The sequence below is a fragment of the Cyclopterus lumpus genome, chromosome 9, assembly GCF_009769545.1.
Source record: "Cyclopterus lumpus isolate fCycLum1 chromosome 9, fCycLum1.pri, whole genome shotgun sequence".
NCBI classification, from domain to species: Eukaryota; Metazoa; Chordata; class Actinopteri; order Perciformes; family Cyclopteridae; genus Cyclopterus; species Cyclopterus lumpus.
The window spans coordinates 25,955,849-25,968,523 of record NC_046974.1 but is presented as its reverse complement, the minus strand read 5'-3'; the positions used below and the strand labels follow the sequence as shown (position 1 = coordinate 25,968,523).

The following is a 12,675-nucleotide window of genomic DNA, read 5'->3' as shown; positions in this document are numbered from 1 at the left end:
CAACCCAGTGGGATAAATAGTACACATTCGCCACAAAGTTGTTATCCTGAGGCAGTGATACCCAGAATTCCTACCAGCTCTGATAGCTGCCACATGGTGAAAAGAACTACAGGAATACAACATACATTTCTCTACAAATATTACACACTTTTATAGAAGAGTAAACAAACTGCAACAACATGGCTGCGAAGCCTCTATTGCTGCCATTATAATAATGAACACAGGTCTATTACCGCTTTTACTTGATATCTAATTGCTACGAATATGCAACACAAACATGTAGCTCATTTGGGCTTCAAATAGTGTGACTAGCAGTTGGCGTAATCATCTTGCATTAAGCACAAACCTAATTTGACATAATTGGAAGCCGTTCTTCCCTTTCTGCTGATATTACAAGAAACTGCCTGCTTTATGGATCTGTATGTGTGTGTGTGTGAACGCAGAATAAGAAGTTGGATGAAAATCCAGAGTGCTCAATACGCTTAGGAATGCATAATGAAGTTTAGCCAAAGTTAATATGAGGCTTCAGCAGTTTGCCAAATACGGTTATCTTCCAAAGACACAGTCTTTTAGTGTGAAATTCCCACTTTGTGTTGCCATCCAGCAAGGAAACACTGAAGAGGGAATTCCATCCATGAAACAGTGGAACTTTTCAAATAAACCACTTGATTTAGTTTACGCAGGCATGCATTTCTGTCCGTAACAAGAACTGTGGTGTTCTTTCTTTCTCCTATTTCAACAAATAAATCCAAAAAGGGGAAATGTCTTCAGTGTGTTGACCGACTGGCGGTCAAGGTCAGCTACATGATGGGCGACCTCTTGCTCAAGGGCACTGCAGCAGGGCGGGTGCCGGCACGCCTGCAGTCACATGGTTTCAAACACTGAACCTCTATTTGTTCACTACTCCAATTCAACTTTTAAAATGAAGCATAAGGTATTGTTGAGCGTGAACGTTCCTTCCACTTGCTCTCTTTCAGCTGCATCGTAAGGCTTTCATCAGAAGGTTGTTATCACTGACATACTTCCATACTCTGATCATGTTATGTGCAGCTTGGAACACAGGACCCAAACGCCGTCAACGATGGAAAAGCAACTTTTATTGCTAAACAGGATTCCAAAACAGGATTCCAAAAAACCAGGATACAAAACATGCACACAAGATCTTCCACGATCTAGACAAGACGAACCGACCAAGGGGAATGACATGAACAGGACTTAAATACAGAGGGCTGGTGCAGGTGATTGGACACAGGAGGAAACAATCAGGAACAGGGCAGACAATCACAGGGACAGGAAGTGAAGAGAAACAGAGGACACGAGAGACAAGGACTTCAAAATAAGACAGGAAACACGAAACAACACTACAGATCCTGACATAACCCCCCCCCTCAAGGGGCGGATTCCAGACGACCCAACACAGTCCCCCAGGGTGGGTGAAGGGGAGCCGGAGGCGGGACCAAAAGCCTGGCAGAAGAAGTCCGGGGGACGGGCCGGAGGACGACCACCAGGAGGACTGACCTGCTCCGGAGGACGGGCAGGAGGACGGCCACCAGGAGGACTGACCTGCTCCGGAGGACGGGCAGGAGGACGACCACCAGGAGGACTGACCTGCTCCGGGGGATGGGTAGAAGGGCGACCACCAGGCGGACGGAAGGGCTCTGGGGGACGGGCTGAAGGACGGCCACCAGGTGGACGGAAGGGCTCCGGGGGACGGGCAGGAGGATGGCCACCAGGCACATAGACCTGCTCCGGGGAACGGGCAGAAGGGCGACCACCAGGCGGACGGGCTGAAGGACTGCCACCAGGCAGATAGACCTGCTCCGGGGGACGGGCAGAAGGGCGACCACCAGGTGAACAGACGGGCTCCGGGGGAACCCCAGGAACAGAAGCCGGAAGCGGCCATGGTGGCGACCGAACACAGGGAGCCTGAGTCGGCCGGGGCGGCGACGTGACCCGGGGAACCGGGGGCGGCCGGGGCGCCGACGGGACACGGGGAGCTGGGATCGGCCGGGGCGCCGACAGGACACGAGGAGCGGGGGTCGGCCGGGGCGCCGACAGGACACGGGGAGCTGGAGTCGGCCGGGGCGCCGACAGGACATGAGGAGCTGGGATCGGCCGGGGCGCCGACGGGACACGAGGAGCTGGGGTCGGCCGGGGCGCCGACAGGACACGGGGAGCTGGAGTCGGCCGGGGCGCCGACAGGACACGGGGAGCTGGAGTCGGCCGGGGCGCCGACAGGACACGAGGAGCGGGGGTCGGCCGGGGCGCCGACAGGACACGGGGAGCTGGAGTCGGCCGGGGCGCCGACAGGACACGAGGAGCTGGGATCGGCTGAGGCGCCGACGGGACACGGGGAGCTGGAGTCGGCCGGGGCGACGACGGGACAGCATCGGCAGGAACCGGCGGGGACTGCGGCCGAAGCAGGACCCTGTCTAATGCCTGGAGGGACTCCATCATGTCCCGGAAAGCGTCCTGGGACAAGGCAAAGGAAGCAAGGGCCGGCCGGAAGTCCAATAGGTCCCAGGAAGTTGGGGTTGGCCGGAACACGGAGGCGGCAACAGGAACAGGCGAGGGCTGCAGCACGGAGGCGACTGCGGGAACCGGAGTAGTCTGCGGCACAGAGGCGGCAGCCGGAACCCTCCACCGACGCGGTCCGGAGGTTTGCGCCCCCCACTCCGGGGCTGGGCCTGGGTGACCTCTGCCCCTGGGGCTACGAGGCCCCCCATAAGCCAAACGGGTCCCGTTGAAGGGGTCTGGTGCCGAGACCCTATGGGGGTTGTAGTTCCCCTTCTGGAGGCTACGAGGGCCCCCATAGGCCAAGCGGGTCCCTTCGAAGGGGTTTGGTGCCGAGACCCTATGGGGGTTGTAGTTCCCCTTCTGGAGGCTACGAGGGCCCCCATAGGCCAAGCGGGTCCCTTCGAAGGGGTTGTAGGCTGGGTCCATTCGGGGTCGGTTCGTTCTGTTATGTGCAGCTTGGAACACAGGACCCAAACGCCGTCAACGATGGAAAAGCAACTTTTATTGCTAAACAGGATTCCAAAACAGGATTCCAAAAAACCAGGATACAAAACATGCACACAAGATCTTCCACGATCTAGACAAGACGAACCGACCAAGGGGAATGACATGAACAGGACTTAAATACAGAGGGCTGGTGCAGGTGATTGGACACAGGAGGAAACAATCAGGAACAGGGCAGACAATCACAGGGACAGGAAGTGAAGAGAAACAGAGGACACGAGAGACAAGGACTTCAAAATAAGACAGGAAACACGAAACAATACTACAGATCCTGACAGATCAGATGATGAGCCTCCTTGATAAATGGCTAAACTACTTCTGCCGATGAAGATTGTAAAATGCAGTTGGAATTGTACAAAGTTACTTGTATCAGCCCAAAACCTTCAACAGCACTTCTACCAACAGTACTGTGACCAAGAGGAAAGAAATATCTTGCTTTTTGTTCTCTGAGGTCTTTGCAAAGCAGCAAAGTTTGGCATGTAACACAATCACCACTTGGTTGCAGGTAAACTTGGAGGCAAAGTAGTTGAGCGTGGGGGTAACAGTAGACGCATACCTTGTAGGGAGCAGTTAAAAAGCACCTCAGTGGTCCACGGGAAGGAGAAAAGTCTCATTGATTGGTGAATGGTTATGGAAATGCCATGTACAATGACCCTGAGATCAGCCACCCTCGAGCCCCTAAACAAATCCATTGGGTCTGACTATGTGGAGCTGGATAGAAGGCAGGGGGAGCAGAGGAGGGGGGGGGGGGGGTTATATCCATGTGAAACCAGCCCAAACAAAGACTCCCTGTTTCTGGGGCCAGACAACCCCCACCTCTCCAAGCAAGATAAATAAATAAATACAAATGGAAAAAGAAACCATATACGCCCACTGAAAAGGCCTGCAAGAGAGTGACTGACAGACAATTGAAAAGACAAATTGTTGCATTGTCTTTGGGTGGGGGTGGCCGAGGGGTTGATGCGCAAAGGTAATTACGAGGAGATGTGGAACGGAGGGTCAGGGGTCGGAGTATGTGTCTGACCCCCAGCTTTAGGCCATCACTGGGGAAGAAAGAAGCTCTGAATTGGGCCAATGTCTCTCTTAACCCTTTAGCTAACTCCTGCAATGGTCCCCCGCTGACACAAAATGTCTTAGCTTTCTTTCGGAGGGTTCTCTTTTTCACATTCAATACACTTCCTTTCAATACCCCTTCTCAAGAAAACAACAAAAAAAGCAGCTTTTCTCTGGCTGAGCTGAAAAACGCTGACGAGGCATTTGTCCCGCAGCTACTCACCCATGTTTGATTTAATTGCTTTTCCACCCCTCTGTGCCACAGCTCTCAGCGGCCCAGCTCTGACGGACAGTGCTGGAAGCCGGAGGGGAAGGTACTGTTATTTTGACAGTCAGGCGAGGAGACAAGGTTGACCTGACCCACGCTCACTTGGCTGGCTTTCCCATGGTGCAGAAGGGGCTGGGAACTTGATGGCTTGGGAATAGCTCCAGTCACCGACATGTCTCTGCCTCTTGTACTTGGATTTTTTAAAGGGCCTCCTTAGGTTAAAGGGAAGCTTGAGTTAAGTCAACAGTGCGTCAACATTAAGCTTCTTCATTCAGTCTTCTTCTCTCTGTTTCAGCCTTGCAATCTGGAGCTCAAACCTGCCGATTCATTGTGTGGAGGAACCTTCGGTTGCCTCTCCTTTTGCTCTGCGATCACTCACTTTAACATCAATATGGCTGATCACACAGCTGTCGTCGGCAACATATGTTTATGTTGTTTTCATCAAAGGATATCATGATCATAAAATAACGATTTCATCAGCACTACAGGGCAGCAGACTGGGAGCTTACTGCCTGGTTAACTGGTGTTATTAAACGCTTCAGTTGTCTGACGGTGATCATTCTCTGTGGGTTCAACGTTATAGTCACACATTTCATATGATATGTCATAATTGTATCTATGGTCGAAATACAATTATGGAGTGGAGCAGTTTGAATGCAAACAAACAAACAAAAACACTCAGCTAGCAAAGCCCTAGACCTTGCGGCTTCTTTAAACATTTTATTCTTACCCAAAAACAAGACAACATATGTGCTCCAGCACACGTTTGGGTCACACCATATAATAATCAGATTGCAGGAGTTTTGAGTACAATGAGGGAAAGTGGGGAGGGAGGTGTTCAAATGAGTTCTGAACAGTGTAATACGGGGATTGGGTGGAGCGGTGCAGAGAATCTCCAGTTGGAGGATGGCTGAACTCAGGGCAACATGCTTTCCTGATTAACTGGAGTGGGTTCCTGTTGAACCCACACTGGGGTCGGGTTGGGGGGAGGGGGGTGAAGGGGGGAGGGGGGGAGGGGGGGGGGTGGCAAACAACTGGAAGGATTCCCATTTGGTTGTTCTAAGAGAAGAATGATGCATTTGGCCTGCATCACCTCAGCTTTTGGGCAACAACTCGTGATAAAATGCAGTAAAACCTGCTGGCATATCAGCACTTTCTCTGTTTAATCCTCACTTACCTCTGCTGACTCCTGTTTTTAATGCTGCAACAACCGGACGGATCATTTACCATCAATTCAATCCAATATAAAGTTGCAATTTGTGATCGTTTTTACGTGAATCCGCTGCTGCCAGCATGTGTGCCGGAGCAAAAGCAGTAATGATGTAGAGATTTTTGCATTTGAAAAGCTGTTGGCTATTTTCAGTCACCACAGTATGGGCAGTTTCCATAGTTGGAGTGAGAAGAAGAAAAGGCCCCACACAGTCTCTATTTGGGTAGCAGAGCCACCAGCGTGTGTGTGTGTGCGTGTGTGTGTGAGTGTGTGTGTGTGTGTGTGTGTGTGTGTGTGTGAGTGAGAGTGTGTGAGTGAGGAGGGGGGAGTGCAGCTGGGATTGTTTATCGTTACACATTTTAGTTGCAGCGTTAGGGATGGGCCATAATCGATCACATGAAATATGTCTCTAAATCAGTTAGCGAGAGGGTGGGGTGGGGGGGGGGCATTTCGCTTGTGCTGTCACAAAGACTCATTAATTGTAATGTTTATGCATGTTAATGTTAGCCAGAACAGCCTGCTTTGTGTCAAGCGGACAGCATGCATCTTGGGAAAGCCTGGAGGATGTATCGCAGAGCAGGGTGCCACAAAGCCCATCTCGGTGTCTAGGAGAGGTCCGCCACTGCTTTCCCTCAATTCTATCACCTACCTTGGGAGAGTGCTGCAAAGATGGAAAGTTGGTTTAAAAAAAAGGGGCTCCATTCGGCATCTCCAGACCGCCATCCATCAGGGCTGTAAATGCTTTCCTTGAGTCACGCTGTTTAGACGTCAAGTCGTTGTGGGACACGTTGTCATTGAATAAAATGGAAAACGGAGTGTTAAAGCTCTATTTAACATGTTAAAATAAACCCATTTTATAGACCTACATCACAACCGACAACATTGAGCGATTGCAAGAGCATCCCATCATTGCCAAGTGGTCAGACTGTAATGGGGCTACTGCGCTTCACATGTTTCAGACACATGCTCAACAAAGGTTATCGAGCATGTGCCTGAAACATCCTCCCCCAACACGTTTCCAATGTTCGAATTAAGGAGGCTGTTTTTGTCAACTTCCTGGAATCAAAACAAATGCCCTCCTCTCACACAGTGATTGACCAGACTCTATTTCTTTTTATTCTTTTCACAACTACTTCCAGTCTTTATGCTAAGCTAAGCTAAGCCAACCATCAGGCATGACAATGGTATCAATCTTTTAATTTAACGAACGTTTGGATAATATCATTATCGGAGTACTTTTGTTTTTCATCCAAATATATTTGTTTAAAACCAGAATGTGTTTCTTGCCCCAACAGACTTCTTTTATGGATGTGTATAAAAGTAAAAAATGATTAAATGATGATGGACAAAACTACAAAAATAAGATCCACATTTAAAAGACCTTTTATATACACCCTTTCTGGCCAAATGAAATGTTGCCATCAACATATTTTTCCAACAACGGGAGGTGGTCAACACAAGTGCACCAGCTGTGGCGAGAGCGGCTCATCCTTCATGTCCATGTGTTCTTGGGCAAGATACTCAACCCCAAGTTGCTCGTCGGCTGTGCCAACAAACGAGTTAGTTAGTCCTGATGAATTGAGAGGTGGCAATGTTTGGATATTCCCTCCAAGGTTAGCACTGTTACATGATTTGTTGTTGCAAATGGACCTTTCAACGTTGGACTCAAAGCCCAAGAACCTCGCAATTGTACTTCATGAGTACACTCACTGTTTGCCAAGATTCTATTGCCTTTTGATATGACATGTTTTATTAATATAACGCTCATGAGACCAAAAAGACAGTACACTATTCAGAGGAGGTTAGACCTTGCCTGGCAGCTTGATTCTCATGATATATCCATCTTGTTTCAGGTAACCACAGTGTCAACAACAATGAGAGGCTCCTAAAGGGGTTAGCGTAGGCGCTGCAGATGCATCAGTCATATCAGAATTGGAGATTATTTCTTCATTGAATGAGAGGGAAATTAATTCTTCTCCGTGGAAAAGTTATTTTGCTCCTCTCCCAACTTGCTTCTGCAAGGGTTTGATTGCCAGTCTGTTCATCCAATCGACTGTCAAGTATTTGTTCAAAGTGGCTGTCCCTTTTCCAAACACTTTCCAATGACGGCTAATAACAAAGAAGAATGGTTGATAGGCCAGATTAAGATGGGAGAAGACATCTGATGTCACTTTGGTGCATTTCTGATGATCAATTTCCCCTAAATACCATTTGAGTCCAACAAACGTCACCAAGTGCAGCTTAAAAACATTGACTACTAAATCCTGGTTGATTTGGACTCATGCGGACTAAGTAGAAGACAATTACACAATTGTGAATTAATGCCATGAACTTTGATGATGAATGGAGCATTGCTGGAGCTGAAGTTCATGTCATTTTTGAACAGTTGGATAACTTTAAGCTACGGTCCCCCTCTTCTAACCACATACACTCAGTCTGGACTTCCTTCATGTCTCAGCTTTTAGTATACTCAGTGTCTTTCAGCATGATTGTTCATGATGGTTTTCTCATGGAATCTTGTCAGGTTAGGAAACACAAACAGACGGCCAGGTTTGCATTCTGAGTGTTCAGTTTAATAAAGCCCAGAGGCTTGAACAACGTATGTGCACACGGACCGAGTGAAAGTACACAAATGAAGTGTGAAAGTACACAAATGAAGTATATGAAAGCGTTACGTTTCAACAAACGAGCGTGCAGCAAAGTGGGACGCAGCATGGTGACATTTCGAGGCCTCCAATGAGCCGTCTCGGAGTCGGACTCTTGGCTCTCTGGGGGCCAGATAAGCGTTGGCTCTTTCTTACGTGGCTCTTTCTTGCGTGGCTCTTTCTTACGTGGCTCTTTCTTGCGTGTCTCTTTCTTGCGTGTCTCTTTCTTGCGTGGCTCTTTCTTACGTGTCTCTTTCTTACGTGTCTCTTTCTTGCGTGGCTCTTTCTTACGTCTCTTTCTTGCGTGTCTCTTTCTTACGTGGCTCTTTCTTACGTGTCTCTTTCTTACGTGTCTCTTTCTTACGTGGCTCTTTCTTACGTGTCTCTTTCTTACGTGTCTCTTTCTTACGTGTCTCTTTCTTACGTGTCTCTTTCTTACGTGTCTCTTTCTTACGTGTCTCTTTCTTGCGTGTCTCTTTCTTGCGTGGCTCTTTCTTACGTGTCTCTTTCTTACGTGTCTCTTTCTTACGTGTCTCTTTCTTACGTGTCTCTTTCTTACGTGTCTCTTTCTTACGTGTCTCTTTCTTGCGTGTCTCTTTCTTGCGTGTCTCTTTCTTACGTGTCTCTTTCTTGCGTGTCTCTTTCTTACGTGTCTCTTTCTTGCGTGGCTCTTTCTTACGTGTCTCTTTCTTATGTGTCTTTCTTACGTGTCTCTTTCTTGCGTGTCTCTTTCTTACGTGTCTCTTTCTTGCGTGTCTCTTTCTTGCGTGTCTCTTTCTTGCGTGTCTCTTTCTTGCGTGGCTCTTTCTTGCGTGTCTCTTTCTTACGTGTCTCTTTCTTGCGTGTCTCTTTCTTACGTGTCTCTTTCTTGCGTGTCTCTTTCTTGCGTGTCTCTTTCTTGCGTGTCTCTTTCTTACGTGTCTCTTTCTTGCGTGGCTCTTTCTTACGTGTCTCTTTCTTGCGTGTCTCTTTCTTGCGTGTCTCTTTCTTACGTGTCTCTTTCTTGCGTGTCTCTTTCTTGCGTGTCTCTTTCTTACGTGTCTCTTTCTTGCGTGTCTCTTTCTTGCGTGTCTCTTTCTTACGTGGCTCTTTCTTGCGTGGCTCTTTCTTGCGTGGCTCTTTCTTGCGTGTCTCTTTCTTACGTGTCTCTTTCTTGCGTGTCTCTTTCTTGCGTGGCTCTTTCTTACGTGGCTCTTTCTTGCGTGTCTCTTTCTTACGTGTCTCTTTCTTGCGTGTCTCTTTCTTACGTGGCTCTTTCTTGCGTGTCTCTTTCTTACGTGTCTCTTTCTTGCGTGGCTCTTTCTTGCGTGTCTCTTTCTTGCGTGGCTCTTTCTTGCGTGGCTCTTTCTTGCGTGGCTCTTTCTTACGTGGCTCTTTCTTGCGTGTCTCTTTCTTGCGTGGCTCTTTCTTGCGTGGCTCTTTCTTCTCCCTGTCTGCAACCAAATGTCACAAATTGTCTGCATTAGTCACAGCCAGCGCTGAGCGTCCAGGCAAGTCATCACAGGCAGCCGAGCACCCTGGCTCCCTCCAAGAGTGCGTGATTAGCATTGATAATCGTAACTGGTGGCTCGGCAGACAAACACCAGGCAGTTGGCGAGGCCGCATTTTTTGTTATTTTGGCTGTTATTATATTTGTACTGAGACAAATAGGTCTCAGTACAGTGAAGCATTACACACAATAATGCCAACTATAATGTATGTTATCATCAAAGTTTTGATTATCAATCGTATATCAATCGGTATTTATTGTTATGAGCTCTCCAGTAATGCCCTGTATGTGGGGCCAACAACCAATTAATAATATGGACAAATCTATAAAACACTACATTTCTCATAAAGCAACCAACAGCCTTTCTTTTTCTAAACCGCCGTGCTTGTTTTTTTTTTTTAGACTCCACAACCTCACAGCACTATTTTAGTCTCCCAAGCCCAGATGCGCCCCTGATGACATCACAAGGGGTTCTGTTTCTCAGACTTAAAGGGTAACTTTGGTATTTTAGTTTTTGTGTCAAAGTGACTAATGGGGAACACATTTGTTTTAAACTGGCCCGGTATTGAGGCAGGGGGCTGCAGCCGGCAGCAGCAACACGGGCTGCAACGTTAATCATTTGAGGCAATTCTGCACCGTCAGGGTTTTCCAACCCTAATTACAGAAACAGGGTTTCTTTTCTTTGCCAGCTACATTGGATATTTCATACAAACAATGTATCAAATTATAACGTAAAAACAATGTGACAATATGAATGGGGCCCCTGGGAGTGCTGGACACAGAGGTCATTATCACCTGAATGGACGACTGCTCTTGGCTCCACGGAGCTCCTCAGTGAGTGTCAGCTCATTGATTAGCTGAGGGCCAAAGAGCTCCACAACTCTTTTGGTTCACTCTCTGCGCCTGGTGTGTCTGACCATTGTCAGACACACCAGGCAGCTGTACACTACCTGTTCATCAGCGGACCAGCTAGAGACCAGCCGGGGAACACACTGGAGCGTTAAGCTGCTAAAGGGGAATATTTGCCGCAGTTGGTCGAGATCAACCATTAAAAGGGGGAATTTGGGATTAACAGCAGGTGTCCAGCAACACTACTCCAAATGAGTGACGGCGTTGCTATGGAACTGCTGCATGTGTATAAGCAATTGTTTGGTGACGATATGTCATTGGTAAAGGTTAAAACACTGTGAAACTCGACAGGTACTTTGTTTTAACCATTGTGACGCCATTAGGGGAGCTCAATCGGGCCGAAGGTCAATTAGGGAAGAGTGACAGGCGATCTGCATGACTTCAGGAACACTGAACATGAAATTGGTCTCTAGTCAAAGGAACGCTCACCAGATTGACATTTCAACACATTTAAATGTTGAGAATGATACAAGTCTGTTGCCAATCGCCCACAATTATGTGTTTTCCATGGCAACCCCTCTTCCAAGCTGCTCGTGGAAAGTCAAGTCAAGTTCTTCATTATGGAGCTCTGGATACTTTAGAGAAAACAAAAGGTCACTGAATGAAACAATGTTGCACAGTGCTAGAATATAAGTAAACTGCACTCTGCTGGTGTTACCTGACACAAAGCAGGTGTGCTTGTTATTTCTACTTCTGAGCATCCGTCATGCACACGCACCTCGTCAGTCCACGGCTGACGTCGTCGTGCTCTAAAGCAGATCTAGTGTTTGGCCCGCGCTCGCTGATGACGGATGCTTAATGACATACATGTTCATTCTGCCTGGGCCCACAATGCCCTTTCATGGTGATACGTGCATATATATACGTGACTTTAAACACCGGCGAATAAAGATGGATCGCCCGTCTATGGGAAACTCCGTCCTCCCAGAGGCCTGAAAGTCCAAATATTTAGTCGCTCTATTGTTAGTCACACACTGTTAAAACAGAGAGTTTGGGAACGTGAACATCCTAGTGATAACAGTAACACCCACACCTAAATAATCATATCTGCTTTTGTTTGCAGAAGCTTTTTTTCCCCCTCTCTGTTTCTCTGCCGTATCCACTCACATGGGAAGTAAATGCAAACCTCACCACTCCCGCCATGTCCTTTGTCTCGCTGAGGTTTTGGCTCGCCGCCGTCCCGCTGGTGGTTTTTCAGCAGGCCTATTGCTCCTGACACGAGGCTTCCTCATGCATGTGAGCAAAGCCAGGTCGAGGTCTGGAGCAGAGAAAAATAAAACTCCTGTCTCCTAATTTTTATGATTTGCCGTAGCAACCAGCTATGTACAAACTGTTGTTGGATGCCATTAGCCCGTAAAGCTGTCTGTGTATCATCGCCAGAAACACAGCCACCCTTATTAAACCATCACCGTTTATTTGAAATGTTACCGGAGGTGTTGATTTGGAGAATCAGCTGGCCTTCTTCTCAGCACACATCCCCACTTTGGCATACAGATGGCTATGTGGAGGTCTTAGTCAATAGATGATCTAACTAAAGAGCAATCGAAGCGTTTCATGTTACCCTGACTTCTGATTTGATTACAACTCAATCATGATAGAAAGCAACGGCCTGACACTCCGATTTGTCATGTCAACCTTTTGTTAACCAGCAAACCTTGATTACGGTGCCATCTGTGGCCGTCCATGCTGCATAATGCATTTACCATTCTGCATACAGAGTGTCTTCTCCTGGCCGACGTTCAAGAAGAGGAAGAAGGTGAGCGGCGTCCTCTGCGGTACGCGGAGACAGCTGTAGAACACATTCATTTGATGAATACCTTCAGCAAAGCTATTACTCTAAATGGTCTGTGTTTGCTGCATCCACACTTAAAATCTAATTAAGTGCTGTGTGTTTTCTGATGCTCTGCGAGAACTGTTACCAACACAATGGAATGCAAATGGGACCACATTTAAATAGAGGGAATTTACACTTTCAGTCTTTCCATGGAACGAGGCGAAGCTGGGAGGAGATGGACACCCGGGGCTCAGCAAATTGACTCTAGCCTGCAGTGTGGAGGCCGACTAAGGAAGCACTTTTAAC

At 47.8% G+C, this 12,675-nt stretch overlaps 1 protein-coding gene across 1 annotated transcript; it reads right to left on the bottom strand.

The window, feature by feature from the left end:
• Window positions 1-4,342: 4,342 nt before the first annotated feature.
• On the bottom strand, window positions 4,343-12,401 carry LOC117736204 (uncharacterized protein DDB_G0286299-like). The gene is given in 4 exon segments (XM_034541366.1): window positions 4,343-4,554; window positions 8,652-8,889; window positions 8,891-9,630; window positions 12,299-12,401. Coding segments are annotated over 4 exon segments (1,293 nt in total).
• Window positions 12,402-12,675: the final 274 nt, after the last annotated feature.